General features: G+C 29.0%; 1 protein-coding gene and 2 pseudogenes across 1 annotated transcript; 2 read left to right on the top strand and 1 right to left on the bottom strand.

Annotated features, from left to right (window-relative positions):
* The first annotated feature begins 5,225 nt into the window (after positions 1-5,225).
* LOC107635669 (putative acetyltransferase At3g50280 pseudogene) lies at positions 5,226-6,599 on the top strand (annotated as a pseudogene).
* Positions 6,600-12,951: 6,352 nt separating this feature from the next.
* On the top strand, positions 12,952-15,653 carry LOC107637456 (chloroplastic group IIA intron splicing facilitator CRS1, chloroplastic-like; annotated as a pseudogene).
* Positions 15,654-19,109: 3,456 nt separating this feature from the next.
* Positions 19,110-20,334, bottom strand: LOC107635670 (mitochondrial inner membrane protease ATP23). The gene has a single exon (XM_016339213.3). The coding sequence runs from the start codon at positions 20,157-20,159 to the stop codon at positions 19,590-19,592; it is 570 nt and encodes a 189-aa protein (XP_016194699.1). The 5' UTR covers positions 20,160-20,334; the 3' UTR covers positions 19,110-19,589.
* Positions 20,335-21,439: the final 1,105 nt, after the last annotated feature.

Below are 21,439 nucleotides of genomic sequence, written 5' to 3' on the forward strand. Positions count from 1 at the left end.
AAATCAACCAAAAATAGAACAACTTAATTAATTATAAATATAGTAATTAGTTTTATTTATTTATGATTTAAAATATTGGTTATTAAATGTTTCACCACATTCAAATTAGGAGGAGATGTATCATTGCAACGTGAATCACGGAAACTGATTCAATTAGCTTCCGTCTCTTCACCCTCCTTCTCTCTCCAAATGCCTAAAACATGATAAATCAGAAAACAGATTTAGAACCATCCAATTTACAAAAGAAAAGAAACATCCTAATGCCTAGTATAAGCACCATTTACGTAGAGGTTTTGGATTCACCCAAAAGTATTTGGCTGGTTTTTTACTAGAACCATCTTGGTTCCCTAGCATTATTGAATTTCAAAAGTTTCGATTTATTCAATTTAATCTCCCAACTTAGTAATTATGACTCACATTGGTTCCTGATCTTATTTTTGTCACAGTCTCACTGAATCGTTAATGGCATACTGAAATGAACTAACGACTGCTACGTTCTATGTTCTAGCGACTATTTGATGTAACAAGTGAAATTTTTTTACCTTAATTTTTTTCCAACAAAATACTTAAAACCCTAATCTGAGTTATGGATATCTAAGTAAGAAAATCAAATATAGTAAATTGAAACTTTAAAAATCATATTGAAGCTCGAATATAACCTTAAAACAGAACTTTAATTTATGTACTGATTAATTTAAATGAGAATAAAATAAATCAAAATTTAACTTAGTTTGCTCCAATCAATTATTTTTATGTCTTTAAAAAAAAGAAACTGTATATAAGAATAAATTAATTAATTTGTCCATCTTAATAAATAGTTATTTGACTAAAATGAAAGAAACTATTTTTTAAGAATTTTTTAAAAATGAATTAATATTATATATATTTTGTTATACTACATCTAGTTATAAAAATTTTATTTATTTCTAATGCTTATATTTAAAATAAAAACAAATTTAAATTAGTAAATTTTAATCTATAATATAATAATAATATAGTAATTCTTTTCTATATCGCACAAATATAAATTAATTAATTACTTCTTATTTGTAAAAAATTTTAAGAGACTTGAGTTTGTTATATATATTTTTTTTATATAAATAATTTTAGAAAAAAATTTAATAGTTAATCTATTACTTTTTTTTATTTTAGTCTATTTTAAATATTTTTTATTGTTTTTAAAAAGAAAATATTTTAAAAAATTTAATAATATATGGTGAAAACCGAATAGATTATACAGAAATCAATTAAAACACAATATGAAAATATTTTTCGCAAAAGATGAAATAGACATCTTTATTGTCAATGAGTTATAGCTCAAATGGCATAATCTCTCCATACTCATACTCATCTAAGAAGTCGCGAGTTCGAATCTCCTTATCTTTGGTAAAAAAAAAAAAGAAATTTTCATCTTTTGTTAAAGATATTTTCATGTTGCGTTTTAATTAGTTTCTGTATAATTTATTCGGTGTTCCTCGCTCGTCACATATTATTAAATTCCTCACAAGATTTTCTTTGCAAAAATAATAAAAAATATTTAATTTAGACAAACACTAAAAAGATAATAGATTAACTATTAGATTTTTTTTCTAAAATTATATAAAAGAATATGTCTTACTCATCAATATATATATATATATATATATATATATATATATATATAATTTTTTTTAAATAAAATTTATCATACAAGTTATATCGATAACAAGCTCAAGTCTCTTAAAATTTCTACAAATAAAAAAATAATTAATTTATTTTCGTGTAATATATAAAATAATTACTATATTATTTTTATATTATAGATTAAAATTCACTAATTTAAATTTATTTCTATTTTTAATATAAGTATTAGAAATAAATAAAATTTTTATAATTAGATGTAGTGTAACAAAATATATATATAATATTAATTAATTTTTAAAAAATTATGAAAAAATAGTTTCTTTCTAATAAAATGTTATTAAAAAATTAACATTATAAAAGCTAATTTCAACCAATATGATATAATAGGTTATTAAATATATTTAATACAAAATACATTGAATATAAATTTTTATTGAATTTAAATTTTAATAATTTTTAATTAATATTCGAATATTTTTATTTTAAAGAATTAGAATATTTTAACATACTACTACATTTTACACATTTAGTAACATTAATTTCAAGATATAAGGCTTTTCTATTATAATAGGCTGTTCAAAAAGATTTCATGTTCTTTCATCAAATATTCTACTTTTTTCTGGATACTTAGAGTTTAAATATCCACAAATTTGATTTTGTTTACTGGCTTCATATAATTAAAAAACATACTAATTTTCTCGAAGCATTTTACTCATATTTCTCATCAAAGGATACTATTCGATAATGTCTATCTAGCATATCTCCGGCTAATTCAAGTAAGCATTTAAATATCTGCCCTACATTTATTCTTAACGGAACTCTTAATGGGTTGAAAATCATATCAACGGGTCTTTTATTTTACAAATAAGGCATATCCTGTCTACTCTTTTGAGATGCAAAGAAAAAGAAAAAGATATCTAAATAAGAGTAAAGTGAAAACTGATATTAGGAAGTGAAAATACCAGGTAAAATAAGTAATTCCTGGTTGAGTTTTTTGGCTTCATGTACCACTTCTTCATGTCGACGTCTTTGTTGTTCAAAAACACTTCGACACCGTTCCTTCCAAATACACCAAGTAAGGATATCAGCACGAATCTAATTGTATTGAACTAGAAATCTGTTAACTTGGTCAAATTACAACTTCCTTCCACCAATTAAAGAAAGACTGGCAGCTGTGATTCAGAATAAAAAAAGGAGATCGAACTGTGTTTCCAAATTTTCTGTACATGTCCACATCTAAATAGGCAATGAAGAACGTCTTTTGGTTTTGAATGGTAGATTGAGCAAAATGAAGGAGTAATCTTTATTCATAAACTGCATTATTAGTAGTCTACCATAAAGGGATTTTCAACCAAAAATGAGGATCTTGTGGGGGATGACAATTTTCCATCGAGAATTCTAGATGTGACACTGTTACATGATTGAAGGGAAGAAATATGTGGGAGCATGATGGAATAGGTAGGTCATTCTATAGTTAGATGAAACATCATATTCTTTTGATTTGTTTAAAATCCTCTATAATTTGTCCTCATCTGATCCTAGGGTAATTGAGAGAACCCTTTGAGCGATCTCATGTGAAAAATTTTTATCTATTAATGCATGGTTTCATTGCTTATTTTTTTGTCAGCATGTCTTGCACCCAAAGGATTCAGTTAGAAACCCATTGGTAATTTAAGCATCTTTATAATTATATTTATTATCATTATTTTTTTTAATTTTTTGTATATAAAAAAGAGTTTAATTTTAATAAATTGATAATATAAAATATTTTATATAATCATGTAATTATATTTATTCTTAAGTCATCAATCAAAATAATTATTATTTTTAATAATATAATATTATGTAATTAGATATATGTATAAAATTATTTTATATTAATAATACATCAAAATTAAATTAATAAAAAATAAATTATTTTTATAATTGATTCTCTATTATATTTAATTTATTATTAAACAAAATATAATATTAATTTTTATATATCTATTATTTGTGCCTTAATCTTATTTCATTCTCATACCGAAACGCATCCTATATGTTCACCCGCTAACCCCACATCCGCTTCGCGCAAAAATAAAAATTAAATTAAATTAAATTAAAATATGGTTTAATTTCCATTTTTCTTTTAAAAAATAAGGTGTTTGCTACGGTATGATAATAAATTCATACGTACCGATACGTTTGAAATATGGACAAATAATAACAAGTTATGTGAAATTTATTTTCTACATCAACATTTAACTTTTGTTTTTTTTAAATATATATTATATCACCACTTTTACTAATACACTCATTTAATTAAATAAAAATAAAAAAAGTTATTTAATTTTATAAAAAGTCTTAAATATCTTTTTTTTATTTAATTAGACAAAAATATCCTTTTAAATTGACGAAATGTTAGAATTTAATTAATCCTAATTTTATAATTTCAAATAATTTAAACAACAAAACAAAAACATATTAAAAAAATAAAAAATTAAAATTTCTTCATCTTCTCTAATTTTTCTAATGATTCGTGCCCCCCTTTAAGCAAAATATATCAAAGAAACAAAAAATCGATCTTTCTTCATCTTCTCCAATTACCCTTCTGAAGCAAAGTAGTAAAAGTTCGAAACCAAAATCCTAATTTCTTTGCTGCCGCCCATTGTCGAAGAACACTTGCTGGGCAAACAACAAGTGTACCAGCAGCTGGCCGTTTCCTAGGTTCTGCAATAGGTTTTACATCATCAGACTCTTCTTTATTTTCAAGCTTTTTCACATCAACAGTAACACGATCATCTTCATCATCCAAATTCAAAGCTTCAGTTTTATGATTGGATGCATCGTCTGTTTTAGATTTTGAGAGCAGTAACCTCTGCATTAGGATGAGGGCAATCATTGAAACTGTCTTGCCAAGGTCCTGTTAGAACAAGGGTTTGGTGTTCAATTAAAAGCAATAAGATGTAAAACATCGAGGGCCATTGACTAGATACATAAAAGATGACCAAAATACCCCCAAGGCAATGCAAACTTCTGGCTAGGGTTTTGATTTGGGATTTTCACTGCTTTGCTTCAGGGGTAATTGGAGAAGATGAAGAACGATTGATTTTTTATTTCTTTGATATGTTTTGATTAGAAAGGGGCACGAATGATTAGAGAAATTGGAGAAGATGAAGAAATTTTGATTTTTTATTTTTTTAATATGTTTTTGTTTTATTGTTTAAATTATTTAAAACTATAAAATTATGATTAATTGAATTCTAAAATTTCGTTAATTTAAAAGGATATTTTTGTCTAATCAAATAAAAGAAGAATGTTTAAGACTTTTTATAAAATTAAATAAAAAATATTTTTTATTTTTATTTAATTAAAGGGATGTATTAGTAAAAGTGGTGATAAAATATATATTTAAAAAAACAAAAATTAAATGTTGACGTGAAAAATAAATTCCATGTAAATTGTTATTATTTGTCTATATTTTAAACGTATCGATACGTATGAATTTATCGTCGTATAGTACCAAAAACAGAAAAGGAATATAATTTCTCATATATATATATCCCACTAAGTCTACTATGACAAAACATCATAAACATATTTAGATTTTGTGACACATAGATATGGCGAGTGTGAAAGTCATTTCAACAAGTACAATCCATGCAGCAAACAAAGCTTCAACGGTGGAGGAGGAGATTCAGTTAACTCCATGGGATCTCCAACTCCTCCTAATTGATCCCATTCAAAAGGGCCTCCTCTACCGTAACGACCCGGTCACTCCACCGATCATAATCCAACACCTCAAACATTCCCTTTCATCCACCCTTTCTTTCTTCCCACCGCTTGCGGGCCGCCTTTCCGTTACGGAACACGACGACAACACTTCCTCCGTTTTCGTTATTTGCAACAACTCCGGAGCGCTGTTTGTCCATGCAGTTGCGGATGACTACTCCGTTAACGATATCGTTAGTTCCGTTTACACTCCACGCTTTGTGCACTCTTTGTTCCCGCTCAACAGGGTTAGAAACCACGAAGGAACAACCAAGCCGTTGTTGGCGGTTCAAGTCACGGAGCTCAACGACGGTTACTTCATCGGGTGCACCATGAACCACATTGTTGGAGACGGAACTTCCTTTTGGCATTTCATGAACTCTTGGGCTGAGATCTCACGTGGTTCGGAAAAATTGTCCAAGCCTCCCGTGCTTGAACGCTGGTTCCTTGACAGCGGCGGCCATGGCTGCTCCGCTTCTGCCATACGGATTCCTTTGACGAAGGAGAAGATGATTCAAAGTGGTTTCTACGGTTTCGTCTCAGAAATGCAACGCGAGAGAGTTTTCCATTTCAGTAAAGACAAGATCGCTGAACTCAAGACAAAAGCCAACGCAGAAATTGAAGGCGAAAGCAAAAACAAAATATCTTCGTTGCAAGCGCTTTTGACTCACCTGTGGAGATCCGTGGTTCGGAACCGGGGTCTTGAGCCCGAAGAAGAGGTGAATTACAGGTTGCTGATAGGTGGTAGGGGGAGAATGAAGAGTCCGGCATTGGCGGAAAACTATTTTGGGAATGCGGTGCAGGATGGAACAGTGAGCATGAAGGTTAAAGAGCTTCTAGAAGGAGGGCTTGGAAAGGGTGCGTTGGAGATGAGAAAGATAGTTGAGTTGCACACCGAGGAGAAGATGAAGAGTTATTATAGGGGTTGGGTAAAGAACCCTAGGTTTCTGACCGAGGGAGGCATGGCTAGCAATGCTTTAGTGACAAGCAGTTCGCCAAGGTTTGATGTTTATGGGAATGATTTCGGGTGGGGGAAACCGGTGGCGGTGAGAAGCGGAGCCGGGAACAAGAGCCATGGTAAGATAACGGTTTTTGCTGGGGCGGAAGATGGTGTTGACATTGAGGTTTGTCTTTCCTATGAGATATTGGAAGCTATGGGGAATGACCATGAATTCATGGATGCCGTGTCGCTCCCGTTAATTATCTAACGGTTCTCAACTATTAACTTCACCTGAATTCTTTTTAGTTTTTACCGTTAATTAAAGTCATTGTGTTATGTTTAAGTGTTTAACTCGTCATTGATGAATAAAGTGCAAGATCGATCTAAGTTAGCTAAGTGGATCGAACATCATATTACATCCAATCATGAATAAAACGAGTGATCAATAATAATCTCTGTTCTGCCGTACGTATATTATTAGTCGCATTAAATTGAGTTCACCGCTATACGCCTTATAAGTGTTTTAGAATTCGAATTTTTTTTGGACATGTAATAACTTATTAATTAGTAATAAATTTTTAAATGAAATTAAATTTTAATTTGTAATAAATTAATTTTTAATTTATAGAGATATAATGAAAAATTAAAATAATATAATAAATAGTGGTATTTATTTATAAATAAATTAAAAAATTAATATTTTTTGTCTTTTTTATTAATATTTAATCATTTTTTTCAATTAAAAGAATTTAAAAATTAATAATTTTAATTTATATTGATATACATTTTTAATAAATAATTTAATATTCTTAATTCAATATCCCAAAAAAAGATATAACAAAAGATATATCTTGTTATAGGGAAATATATATATACTCACACTCGAATCATGATTTGGTATATCACTATCATTTTTATTAATTGTGTTTTGCAGAAGTTAGATCTTTTACTTTTATATAACAAAAAAAAAATTGTGTGGTTCATTAGTATACTTATGTCGATGTTGATTTTTTTTTGTGACTTCATGTCGATGTTGATTATTTTTTTTATTCTTTGTTTTGTCGATTTTTAACAAATTGGTGGTTCGATTCTAATGATCTGAGAGCAAAATCTACTCCTCTTTTATAAGTACCAGTTTTTCTATAAGTGCATCAAAAGTCCTCGAATTAGATGGACATTAAAAAGGGAATTGAGTTCGAAAAGTGTAAAGGAATGAAAAGCGTAAAATAAAGATTTCAAAAGGAAAACTTGACTGAAAATTGAAATGATTTGCATTGAATTTTAAATAAAGCAATTAAAATGCCTTCGATTGGATCAAAGGGCTTTTGACATAAAAATTAAAGGTACTGAAATGTAAATTAGGCAAGCAAGTAAATGAGACTTTGAATGTAAATCTAACAATGAAATTAAAATATGCTTTGAAGAAAAATTGAACAAGAAAAGTAAAGTTTGCAGGAATTGTAAAATTGAAAAAGTAAAGGCAATTGAAGGAACCCTACAGAAATCGAACTCGAATGCAGACTCAGAAATCCGCTGGGGATGTGAATGTGCTTGAGTGTATTTCTGGAGAAAAGTTCCAACATCGATTTCCTAAAACCTACTAATATTTATAACTCACTTCCATAACCAACTATTAATTGCATGATGCTGCCTTATGCGATATTTTTTGGATAACCGTTCTCACTCCTTTGCCCATGAGCGTTACCAACACATTCCTAACTCAGAGAAAGCCTTCGAAATCCCCACTCATATAACCGTTTGATTTTTCGTTCGAGAAATCGCTCAATTCTCTATTTCGAATAACTGTTCAATTTATCAAAGTGTCAAAATCGAATCCGAGTCAAATATTTCCCACTTAAAACTTGCACGTGCATCTCTCGGCCTCTGCTTTCCTTCCGACACTTTATCAACATCTCGAATCAGCTTTAATCTTTCGAAAACAAATATTTTGATTAACACTCTTAAATATATTTTTGATATAAAATCGTCAAAGTTTCCTAATTCAAAATATAAAAATAGATTTTGGGGATAATATTTCTATCCATTTATAAAATAAATTCGACATAATTAGTTAAAATTTATAATCAAATTGGTTGGATATTATTAGAGAATATTACAGATTTAATGTTAACATGACAAATAAGATTGATTTGTATAATAACTAATTAGACTAATTATTTTTATAATTTTAAAGATAAAAATTACTTATATGTGTTCTTTTAAAATAAACTATTTTGACTATAAATTCGGTAATTAAATTAAATTACATCACTGTCTTTTGAAAAATGATAAAACAAAAATATCAACTAAAAAATAAAAGGCCAAAATATTAATTATAAGAACAATTGCATAATGATAACCTAGCTACTATATATATCTTTTTTAATATTAATGGATACTCACACTTGAATACCTAGTAAATGGTGCTTCTAATAGTGACCTTCAGTATATTGTGATCTTTGGAGTTTAAGATTGTTCATAATTTATTAATAATAACAAAACATGAGAAAGATTTTTTTTTATGTTGTTTGCTAAAGAATTTTAAAATTTGATATTTAATTAATAAAAAATTTTAAATAGTTAATATTTAATTTAAAATATAGAAATAAATAAATTTTAAATATTATAAAAAAAAATTCAACATCAAATAATAGACACTAAAAAATTGATTTTTTTTTTATTTGGTCTTGCACTCGTGAAAAAGTTCACACATTCTTAAGTTTCCTTTTTCTTATTTTAGTAACAAAGGTCATTTTTAATTAATTTATTTATTTATTGCTCAAACTCAATCTAAATTGACTCCTTTTTCTTATTTTAGTAACAAAGGTCATTTTTAATTAATTTATTTATTTATTGCTCAAACTCAATCTAAATTGACTAACAAGTTTACTGTGCACAGTGCACACCCACCCGTTATTCTAAATCGTGCGAAAAATTCCGTTAGAATCCAAGACTAAGTCTACAAAAAAAAAATTTTAAATAATATAAAGCATTATAAAATATATTTCTTTAAATGAATTGTTAACCATTTAACATGTGTTTATATTCTGATTGTATTAGAATCAACTGTGACAACTACAATAAGATTGTCACTTTCATGGGACACCCTAATCATACAAAAAAAAGACACGTTACTTAAATGAAATTGAGTTTCAGACCATAGAATCTCCCATTGTATAATGGCCAACTACAAAAAGTTTCAATCATTGACAGAATTGAAAAGCTAACAATATTGCTAAGATTAAAATAGTAAAATATATTATGCGTGCAAAATGCGGGAGGATAAGATTTTTAATTTTTTTTCCCTTTTTTTTTTTGTCTTTTGGGAGGATAAGATTGAAATCTATGTGATAGGAATCTTAGTTCTATAACTCAAATTTAGCGAATATGGTTTGTGTGATGTTTTTATATTTCTGAAAATTTTATATTAAAAATTATTTTAATATACAAGTTTTAGCGTAATATAAAAAAAAAGTATGTGAATCAGATAGTTTAGATAATTTAATAAAAAATATAGACATGGAGCTAGAGAAATACTTAATTTAATAACAAACTTTTTTTTTTAGTTGAATCAAGTCAAATATTTATTTTTTAGTAGATAAACAAAAAAATATATATAAAATATAGAAGAGACAAAAGTATATCCTAAAAATTTAGAAAATAGTTTAATATGCTTCAAAAATTATTTTTATTGGATAATTTTTTTTTGTTTATTATTTGAGTTTTATTAACATTAAAAAAAGTGTCTAGACAATAATTATGACTAAATTTTTAAAGTGATCCTTCATATTGAGTGTGGCACTAATTTTATTCATAAGTTTTTAATTGTACCATTTTAATCTTCGAAATTGAATTCTGGGTTCGAGTAATAAAAAATTTATTTTTTTATTATTAAATTTTACTTACCAAAATATTCTTTAATAAATTATTTTTTATTGATTAAATTGTATTTTTACCAAAATAATTTTTAAAAAAATTTAATAATTAAATTATTTTCTTCTAAAATACCATTGAATAATTTTTTAATTATTAAATTGTGATTTTACTAAAATTTTCGTTAACAATTATTTTTATTTTTTACTATTAATTTTTTGATGTCGATATATATTATTTTAACATTAAATAAAAAATCTTACCATGGTTAATATGTATAGCAATTAATTTATATTGATATCAAAAAATAATCTTACCAAATTTTTTTATATTTAATGTTAAAATAATATATATTGATATCGAAAAATTAATAGTAAAATATAACTATAATTGTTAATGAAAATTTTGGTAAAATTATAATTTAATAATTAAAAAATTACTAAAGAGTATTTTAGAAAAAAATAATTTAATTATTAAATTTTTTAAAAATATTTTGATAAAAATACAATTTAATTACTAAAAAATAATTTATTAAAGAGTATTTTGGTAAGTAAAATTTAATGACAAAAAATAAATTTTTTGGTAAAGAAATTTTTATAAAAAATAATTTATTTTTTCTTGAAAAATAGATAAAGTTAATATTAGTTAACACAAAAAATTTAAAATGGATTAAAGAATAGGTTTTTTTAAAAGTTATAAAAGAAGAAAATGTATATTTTACAAATAAAAGGGAGGAGAGTGTCATTTTAGCATCTCTCAAGAGAGAAAAGTAGAATTTTCTTTCATATATATTATATTATTATATATGACCATTATTTATTTGTTTTTAATTACACTCAGTAGGGTTGTGAATATACATGTGTTTTGTCGATTTTTAGCAAATCGATAGTGGTTCGATTCTAATAGTTTGGGAGCGAAACTAACTCCTCTATTGCAGTTACCAATTTTCTATAAGTATATCAAAGGCCCTCGAATTAGACCAGCATTAAGATAGGAAATAAGTTCAAAAAAGTGCAAAAGACTAAAAGAAGTGAAAAATAAAGGATTCGAAAAGTAAAGTGACTGAAATCGAAATGGTTTGCATTGAATTTTAAAGAAAGCGATTAAAATGCCTTCAATTGGATCAAAGGGCTTTTTGACATAAAACTTAAAGATACTGAAACGTAAATTGAGCAAATAAATAAATAAAACTTTGAATGTAAATCTGACAATGAAATTATAATATACTTTGAAGATAAATCGGATAGGAAAAGTAAAGTTTATAGAAATTGTAAATGGAAAATTAAAGACATGGAAGGAACCCTACAGAAATCGAACTCGAATGCGAGCAAACTTAGAAATTCTTTGGGATGTGAGTGTGCTTGAGTGTATTTCTGAAGAAAAGTTCCAACCTATATTTCCTAAAACTTACTAATATTTATAACCCACTTCCATAACTGACCATTAATTACATGATGTTGCCTTGTATGCGAATTCCAAGATAACTGTTCTGCTCTTTTGCTCATGAGCGTTACCAATAAGTTCCTAACTCTGAGTCTATTCATGAGCGTTACCAATAAGTCCCTCACATTCTTTTTTCATCGTTCTTTCCAAATGAATTAATGCCTTAAGGAAAGTGAAGTCAGTCTCAGGAATGTGAAAGAAACCAATATGTTCTTAATTTCTTATATATAGTTTGATAAACTCATATACGTTTACTTTCTTAATTATTATTTATTATTTATTTATTACCTCATAGATATCATACTCATATGCCAAGCATATAGTAGTACTGAATCTTGACTCTTCATTGTCAAATTTAACTTTTCCATTCTTATTCTTGATCAAAGGTATTTATCTTCAGAGGAGAAATGAGACTTTAGCTATTCTAATTTGACAACTATCCCCAATAGCATTGGTACCAGGCAGGTAAACAATACTAGGGAAAGAAATTTTCTTAAATACAAACATTCATTTGAAAGCCAGTAACCAACATTGGTGACAATGTGTCTCTATACATATTCTAATTTTTTTATGCTCCAAAAACAAATGCTGTGATTGTCAAAGTATTATTCTCATTCTCATCCTTTACAAAGTAGTATAAAAAAAATGAAATTTCTTCAAAATTTAACCATGAGTTTGATTTTTTATTTTCAAAGAAAAAATAACGTCCTAGAGAAATTTAATCTTATTTAGGGATGCTTTTTCACTTTTGCTTTTCTTTGGGGTCCTTAAGAATTTATAAAGTTGGTTAATGTCACTTAGGGAAGGAAACATCGGAAATAATTTGCTAGTTGTTACGCTGCCATATACTTTATCATTTTTATCACTCGTTTCATTTTTGTTTAGAAAAAAAAATATTCCTCAAGGGTACAAATAAAATCTGTTTATAATTAATCAAGTTTCACTAAGAAAAATATTGGTAGCCTTCATATTTTTTTATGCCGCTCTTTATCATCATCAAGCAAACTCCTGGCCTTAACAATTGCATCACTGATCTTTGTTAGAGCGAAGTATGCTTATGCAATTTCACGCATCTTTGTAATACAAGTGAAATTTTCTGCTCAAATTTCACTGTTTTGTTCTTGCTTTCAAGGGAATGGAAACATGTTCATTATGAGAACATAATTATTGAAACTATAGAAAAAGGTATGGCACTTGAAACTTAAAATTGAACAAGTTCAAAAAATTTAAATTTAAATTGAAATAAACTGGGATTTTCTTAATACTCTTAAGAGTTATAGTATTAGGTGAACATTGTGATTAACCTTTTGACCTTTTAAATTTGGGTGAAGGTTAAGAAACTTGGTGTTACACAAGACGTTGTGGATGAAATCAAAAGGACTTAGAGGAACAATGAGCTTGCCATGCTTAAATTTGACATCCCCTTATGCAAGAATATGGATAGAGCCCGAGAAATTGTTGAGGTTATGCCCTTGTCCCTAACTGTGGTCTTTACTTGTATATGGAGTATAATTTTTAAATCTTATAGTAGAATATCCAGTCTTCCATGTTGAATTGATTGCAATGATCATATTGCTGGATGTTAGAAACATTGTGTTAACATGTTTTTCTTTGACTGACTGATAATGATTGAAAAGATGGGTAATTTTGAAGTTTTTTTCTTTTCTTGGTTAGGCAATTGTTTAGTTTAGTAGAATTTCCAATTTTGAGAGTTGAAGAGTTGAACCAAGGATTTACCTAGTATACTTATAGATGTTCAAGAACGGAAATTGATGTGAGCAAGTTTGACTAACAAGTAATTATTGACTTCTGATATTTCAAGGAAATGTGCTATAGCATTGCTATATGAAAGCAGGAAATATTTCTTATATGTGTAGTAATTGTATGAATCTTCTAGTATTAATGAGTCTTGTTTGACTTTTGGATAATTGTCTCCATGGAAAAATCTAGAGGGCCAGCACTTCTATTGAAATTTGGCCAGCACTTAACCATCAAAAGAAAATTGAATAATCCTACATCATTAGATGCATCTCACACCATTAAAAATATTGATGATGGCTAATTGATGGCTACACATTACAAATTCTGCTGGCCCCCTAGCACTCCTCTTATTTCCATTATGTATTGTGTATGGTTCATGTTGTCATTGTTGTGCATCCATGTTATCTGATGGCTACATTAGTGTTCGCTCTGTGTGGATAGATGAAGACTGGTGGTTTGGTTGTCTGGAGTAGGAAGGATACTCATGTTGTCTACCGAGGATGCAATTATGAGTTGACTTCTAGAAGTTCTCCAAAGGTTTATCCTAGCTATATTCATGGACAAACTAAAAGTCCTGATGAAACGAACATGGTGGAGTCAGTTAAATCCAACAATACTAGTGACATGCCAAGCCAGAATGGTAACAATAATGCTTCCACATCAACTTGCATTCAAGAAGTGCATTGCAGTGGATCATTGAATGAAAGGGAGACTGATAGATTATTGGATGGCTTAGAATCTCGGTTCGTTGATTGGTGGTATCCCAAGCCACTTCCAATAGATGCTGATCTACTTCCAGAAGTGGTTCCTGGATTTAAGCCTCCATTTAGGCTGTGTCCACCTTATTCAAGTGCAAAAATTACTGATTATGAGTTAACATTCTTCAGGAAGCTTACTAAATCTTTGCCAGTCCATTTTGTCCTTGGTATGTTCAACAGTGTGAGGAGCTATGTTCTATCATATGACTTAGGTTCTTAATCAAGCCACCTCATTGATGTCAATTTTGATAGACCACCTAAATACATTAGTTGTTGATGCTATTATTTTAACTAGTCATACATAGAAAAGCAGTCTCTGTAATATGAAGTAATTGCTTGAAGATTGATGAATCGAATCAATACATGTATATGAAAATCATAATAAGTTGGCTGTCAACCAATATTAGCTCTTAGAAAGAAAATAAAGCTATATTCAGAAATACTTTCATGGTTATCCCTTTCTGCATAAAGTTTAATATGAACTATGAAGGAAGGAACAGAAGACTTCAAGGCTTAGCTGCTGCTATCCTAAAGTTATGGGAGAAGAGTCTTATTGCAAAAATTGCTATCAAGTTTGGAGTTCCAAATACTGACAATGAATCGATGGCCAATGAACTAAAGGCAAGTTTGATAGACAATCTATTATTCAATATATGCAAGTTTCAAGACATCATAGACTAAATAGGTATATGTTGAGCTTGTGTAATTGATCCTATGCATATAAGGCTATCTGTGCTGCATTGAGTTTGGTCTTATTTATTGATTATACTGACTTGCTTTTGGAGAAAAACTGATCACTTTGGTTGTTCTCTCTTGTAAACTTGCTCAATATAATGGTAAGGGATGTAATAATTCAATTTAGCTAAAATCATCCCTTGCACCAACTTAAAAAAAACACAATAATTTCATGATTAGCTTCTATATATGCCTAGTATATTGATTGTTTTGTATCAGAAACAAATGTGTATAACTTTGATATCTGCAATGCAGCTTCTAACCGGGGGAGTTCTGTTGCTGCATAACAAGTATTACATAATTCTCTACTGGGGAAATGATTTCCTTCCTAGCAATGTTGCATCTTTGGTAGAAAAGTTGCCAACTTCTTGAAGAAGTTGCACGGATGAGAGCAAATGAAGCTGTTTCTTCTAGTGATTATGCACAACAAGAAACAAGTACAAGTGGAAGTTTAACAGAATTTGAGGAAATCCAAACGAAGCTTGAGGATGTAAAAAATGGCAATGCAGATTTAAATATTCAACTGGAAGCAGAAATATATAGATTGGAGAGGCAATTGAAAGAGCAACAGCGCAAAGCTTTGATTGTGAGACTCGTTTTGTTAACTTTCTTTCCTTTTGCATTTATCTACTGGAACTTCTATAATAAACTTATTGATTCTGCAGATTAGCAAGAAAATAGAGAGATCGACAGAGGAACTAGCAAAGTTAGATGCTGCATGGACTCCTGCAGAGAAGGATGCAGACGTAGAAATCATGACTGATGACTGATGAGGGTATAAAAGTTTTATTAATTATTATACCCCTTTCTAGACGTAGAAATCATGACTGATGACTGATGAGGGTATAAAAGTTTTATTAATTATTATACCCCCTTTCTAAATGCTTTTGATCTATATTTCAGCATCACTTTGCTTGGATAATTGAAAATGTGTAACTTTTGCTGCTTTATTTTTCCCTCTGTTGAAAGAGTAGTGATATAATTATTAATTACTATTTGTCATCGATTGAGAGAGTATCTCTCTTTGAACGAGAATTACGCTCTATTTGATAACGATAAAATAATTTTTATATTGACTCAATCTCACACATCGATTTATCACATCCCTGAATTGAAGTCCCTATGTTCTTTTTGTTTTCTTAGTTTAGAAAATAACAAGTTTGGAATGTAAATTTTATTTTCTCAAACAACAATATAACACTAAAACGAGACTAGGTAGCTGGTTGTCTTGGAAACTTGCTATTTACCGTTTTTCTTAGGTTAGTTTAAAATAAAGTGAAAACTTAGGTGTAGTCGACTTCAGGTGAAGTTGATAGACGAGAGTCATTAGATGATCTGGCTGATTTGATTAAATTTTCATCTAACGACTCTCAACTATCAACTTTACGTGAAGTCGACACCGAAGTTTCCATCTTAAAGTAATTAGACTTTCACATGTGTTGTTGACTTGAAATGGGAGGGAAGCCGACACGCCAATTTCCTTTGATTATAGGTACTTCTACTTACCATCACATTAGCTGATTACCATATAAGAATCTTTTAGAAAAAAGTTTTAATTTCAAATTATTGTTTTTAGTTATTTAATTTAATAAAAAATCAATACTACAAATGATCTTTTACAAATTTGCAAATAAAACCATATTTAACAATTACTAGTTGCGTTTTCCTATTTTAGTAGCATTAGGCCATTAGCTTTATTGATTTTCCATGGTTTTTAACTTTTCTTTTTTTTTTTCGGTGAGCATGGTTTTTAACTTTTGTTTCTGTTGTCATGTGTCTAACTTGATATTGTGTTATTTTGTTCTCAAATTTCATGTTAGTATTCTGTGATTTCTGTCCATCTTCAAAATTTTATATAGAAAACAATAAAAAAAGATGGTCTCGTTACCGAGATAATAAAAATAAAAAGTACTTGAATATTTTAAAAGTTCAAAATAAAATCCAAAATTTATATAGATTGATATTGGCTAATTGTTAGTATTTTTCAGATTTATCCAAAAGAAGAGAGAAAACAAGAATTGTCGTTTATTTTTATGTCTATATTTCTTCCAAAATACTAATAATTAATTTTGGCAAGTAATTGTCGTTTATTTTTAGAGTGAATACCCCATCCGGCCCCCGACAATTATCTCGAAAGGACAATGAGGCCCCCAAGAAAAAAAACACCCAATCCGGTCCCTGATAATTTTTTTTGGGACTGATTAGCCCCTATGCCAAAAAAAATAACATTAATTTTTTTTTTGCACAGGGGCCTCGTTGTCCTTTCGAGGTAATTGTCAGGGGCCGGATTAGGTTTTTTTTTTTGTCAGGAGCCGGATTGGGATTTTTTTTTGTCAGAGGCCTCGTTGTCTTTCGAGGTAATTGTCAGGGACTGATTTGGGTTTTTCTCTTATTTTTATGTCTATATTACTTCCAGAATACTAAAAATATCTTATGACAATATATTCTCAACGTTCTCAATAATTGGCACGCTTATGAATGGTTAACCTAGCTAAGTAATTTTCCATAAGGAAAAGTCTAGGGCAATAACTTTTGTGTTTTTTGGCCAGCACTTAACCATTAAAACAAAAATGAGTGATCTCCCACCATTAGATATAATCTCACACCATTAAAAACACTATTAATGGCCAATTAATGGTTACAAAACACCAAAATTGCTGGCCCCTAACATTCCTCTTTGCATAATGCATATGGTGTATAAAAAGTTTAAAACAAGAAATGTATTAATCCTATCAAATGAGGCAAAATAAAATAGGGAAGGGAAGTACCTCGATTCTCATTAATGTGGCCAATTTTGTGGGTTGGGACTCGTGATTTGGTCTTTTCTCCTTTACATGAGCTTCACTATTAGTTTTATTTTTTATTTTTAACTTGGGCCTATTCTATTATTTGCCCAACAAAAAAAGAACATTGTCCGTTTATTTTTATTCTTAATATGTACGTATGGTCCACCAATACCACAAAAAGAGAAAGAAAAAAAAAGAAGAAAAATATACTTATGGTCCATTCCTTTTTATTCTTAATATATACTTAAAAAATAGCCAACTTGAGAAATTAATAAACCCTAATTTTTTATTATAAAATATTTCTGTTATATCTGTTAACAATTATATTTGGATATTAATTATAAACATACAAAATATAACAATACTTCATTTTGTTTCATAATATCTATCAGACTATCATATTTATATTTTAAAAATATTTATCTCATTTATAATATTTAAATAATATTAAAATCTTAAATTGAACAATTTTTACCAAAAAGAGTAAAATATTAATTTTATTTTTTTTTTCAAATTTTTGTATAAGTATTAAATACTATTCACATAATTTTCATCATTGTCAAGTTTTTATTAATCTTTGATCGGTTTAGGTCGAAATATAATAATATAGGAAGAGTTTCAAGTGTACTGGGAAAGAATATCGGTATTCTAGTTGTTTTAACCGTTTATCTGAATTATAAAAAATATATATAATATATATTAATTGAAATCAATGGTTAAAACAAGTAGAACACCGATATTTCTGGTACACTTGAAATTTTTCCAATAATATATGATGAACTGAATAAAAAAAACATAATATAATAACATATTCTATTCTATTATGGTAAACCAATTGAGCTCACTTCTATTCTATTGCACTCTTGTGAGTTGTGACTGAAATTCTGAGAAAACTTGTTAACACTGAATCTTCCCTTCACTTCATCCTCAGCTATCTCTCCACTCATCAGCACATTCATACTCTTGCATTTCAGAAACAGCAGCACCATCCCAATTCTATTCCAAGGGAATGTGCTATAGTATTGCTATATATAAGCAGGGAGTTCCTATTATATTTGTAGTAATTGTATGAATCTTCTAGTATTAATGATTCTCCTTTGAAAATTCTTCAACACTGCGAGGAGCTATCTCTATTTTATGACTTGGATTCTTAATCAAGCCACCTCATTGATATCAATTTAGATAAAACAAACTAAATACACTAGTTCTTGATGCTATTTGATTAACTACTCATACATGGAAAAGCAGTATCATAAGAAGTAATTGATTGAAGATTGATGAATCAAATCAATACATGTATATGAAAATCATAATAAGTTGACTGTTAAGCAATATTAACTTACAGAAAGAAAATAAGGCTATATTCAGAACTACTTTCATGGTTTTCCCTTTATGCATAAAGTCAATTAAATCATTTTGTGTGTTTAATATGAACTATCAAGGAAGGAACAGAAGACTTCAAGGCTTAGCTGCTGCCATCCCAAAGTTGTAAGAATGAAAGCAAATGAAGCCATTTCTTTTAGTGATTACGCACAACAAGAAACAAGAACAAGTAGAAGTTTAACAGAATTTGAGGAAATTCAAACGATGCTTAAGGATGTAAAGAAAGTTATTAGACTAATTGGATAGTACTCCCAAGAGTACTCCACAGACAAACTAACTCAAATAAAAAAAAAGGTTATTTCTAACGGATTTGGATTCTCTAAAATTTGAATTTCACTTTAGAGAGAGTAAAGTATGATATATCGTAAGTAGAGAAATCATTTAAGAGCGAGAGATCGTACTTTATCCTCGAAAGTAAAAATTCAAAATTTAGAGGATCCAAATTCATTTCTAACCGTTTGTCCATTATGATTGTAGGGAGTTGCCACCAAAAATTGTTTAGCATTGACGGTTGAAACTTGCAATCCATGCAATTTCTCAAGGAGCTCTGTCAAATGGCTTTGTATCATTGTAACAAATATCCCATATAGCTTCCATAGAATCTTGGGCAGCTGAACCAGCACAATTAGGGTTTGAAGAGAGAGATTTCAAAACTCTTCTTTTGATACATTCCGGTTCATGCCCTCTTAATTTCATATGACCACGAAGTAGTTCCCGCTTGAAATGGCAATCACCAGATAGATGACCAGCTCGAATCTCACTACAAGCTTGGTGAGCACAATCACTCCAATCTATATTGACAGCACGACAGTCATCAAATGCATTAATTAGTTCATGAATTACCACCTGGTCGACCTCATCTTGAATTCGCATATAGTTGCTACATACAAGTACCCCTGAACCAGGTACAAAACCACCAACGCCATGCGCCCCTTTGCACTCAGAAGCCTTGAAAAAATTGTCACTCACAGGACACCCAGCTTTTGCCAGGCGTTGCCTCAAGAATTTCACCATTGGAAGTCGGAAACTCTTTTGAATCATAGCTTGGACTTCCTCCACCGTTTTCACATCCTCTAAACCATGAGCTGAAGAAGCCTTCTGTGCCATTCGTTCTCTTTAGCTATGGCGGCCGCAAAGATCACAGCGGCGGCGACAACCACGAGCAAGGAGGAATCAGCGACAGCGGAGACAGATCAAGCTTGAAGGGCGTCCGCCGCCAGCGGAGAAGCAGCCGGCGTGAAGATTGGACGGAAGGGGATGTAGAGAGAGGGGGGGGGTTTCGAGGAACTGACTCAATGAACGGGTAATGTCCATAACAAGCCCAAATAAAAAGATCAACAGGCCCAAACAAGCCCAGGAAACTTTTTTTTTCCAACTATTCCCTAACCCGGCCGCCAAACAAAAAAAATCAACAACTCTACATCATTCCACATGCTCAATAGAATGGAGTACTAGATCATGCATAACATGGAAGCATGGAACTAATGTTGCACGTGATCACAATTACATATATTGAGTAATTGAGATGAGAAGAAACTTATCTTTAATTTTCCCTCAATTGACAATAAATCATGCATATATATATATATATATATATATATATATTAACATGGTATAAGAACACATAATTAGCATAACACATGCTATGCAACTATTGCTACTATTATTAATCTATGGGTTCTGTTAACTTGTATTCTACAGGCATAAATTAAATATACTACAAAAAATAATTTATAAAAATTATTATAAAAATTAATTTTTTTCATATTTTTATTACATTAAATACATAAAAATATTTTAAAAATTTTATAATTATCTTTTTAAAATATATCCATAAAATACAAGTTAGTTAAGAATTTGTTTGGACGTCATTTAAAAAAAATTAAGAATTTTTTTACAAAAAAATAAAAATAATTTTATTTTTGGATATCTCATGTAAAAAAAAAATTATTTATCAATTATATTTGGGTAAAATAAGATAAAAGTATTTTTTGTTTATTTATTATGTGAAAAATTTATTTTTTAAGAAAAAATTTTTTTAATTTAAATTGTAACTTTTAAAAGAAAAATTATTTTTTATTTTTCTAGTGTTCTATAGGAGTACAATAGAAATTAATCTTTCATACTTGTCTTATATAAATTTTGGATTATCTCTACTAAGTGATGGAGCTTTCAAATTGAGGTGGAAAAAAAAAAATTAAAGTGTTGCCAAGTCCAGATCAAGTGAAGGTACTTAGAGAAAATATATGAAGGGGTGTTCATCATGGAAAAGCAAATTGATGGAATATCAATTATTGAGGTAATATAACCATATAAAATGATCACACCTCTTACAATTAAAACGTTATGCAATTGTTGCTATATATGTTTAATTTTTATCCCCTCCT

The sequence above is a fragment of the Arachis ipaensis genome, chromosome B4 (genome assembly GCF_059453495.1).
Source record: "Arachis ipaensis isolate K30076 ecotype BB chromosome B4, ASM5945349v1, whole genome shotgun sequence".
Lineage (NCBI taxonomy): Eukaryota > Viridiplantae > Streptophyta > Magnoliopsida > Fabales > Fabaceae > Arachis > Arachis ipaensis.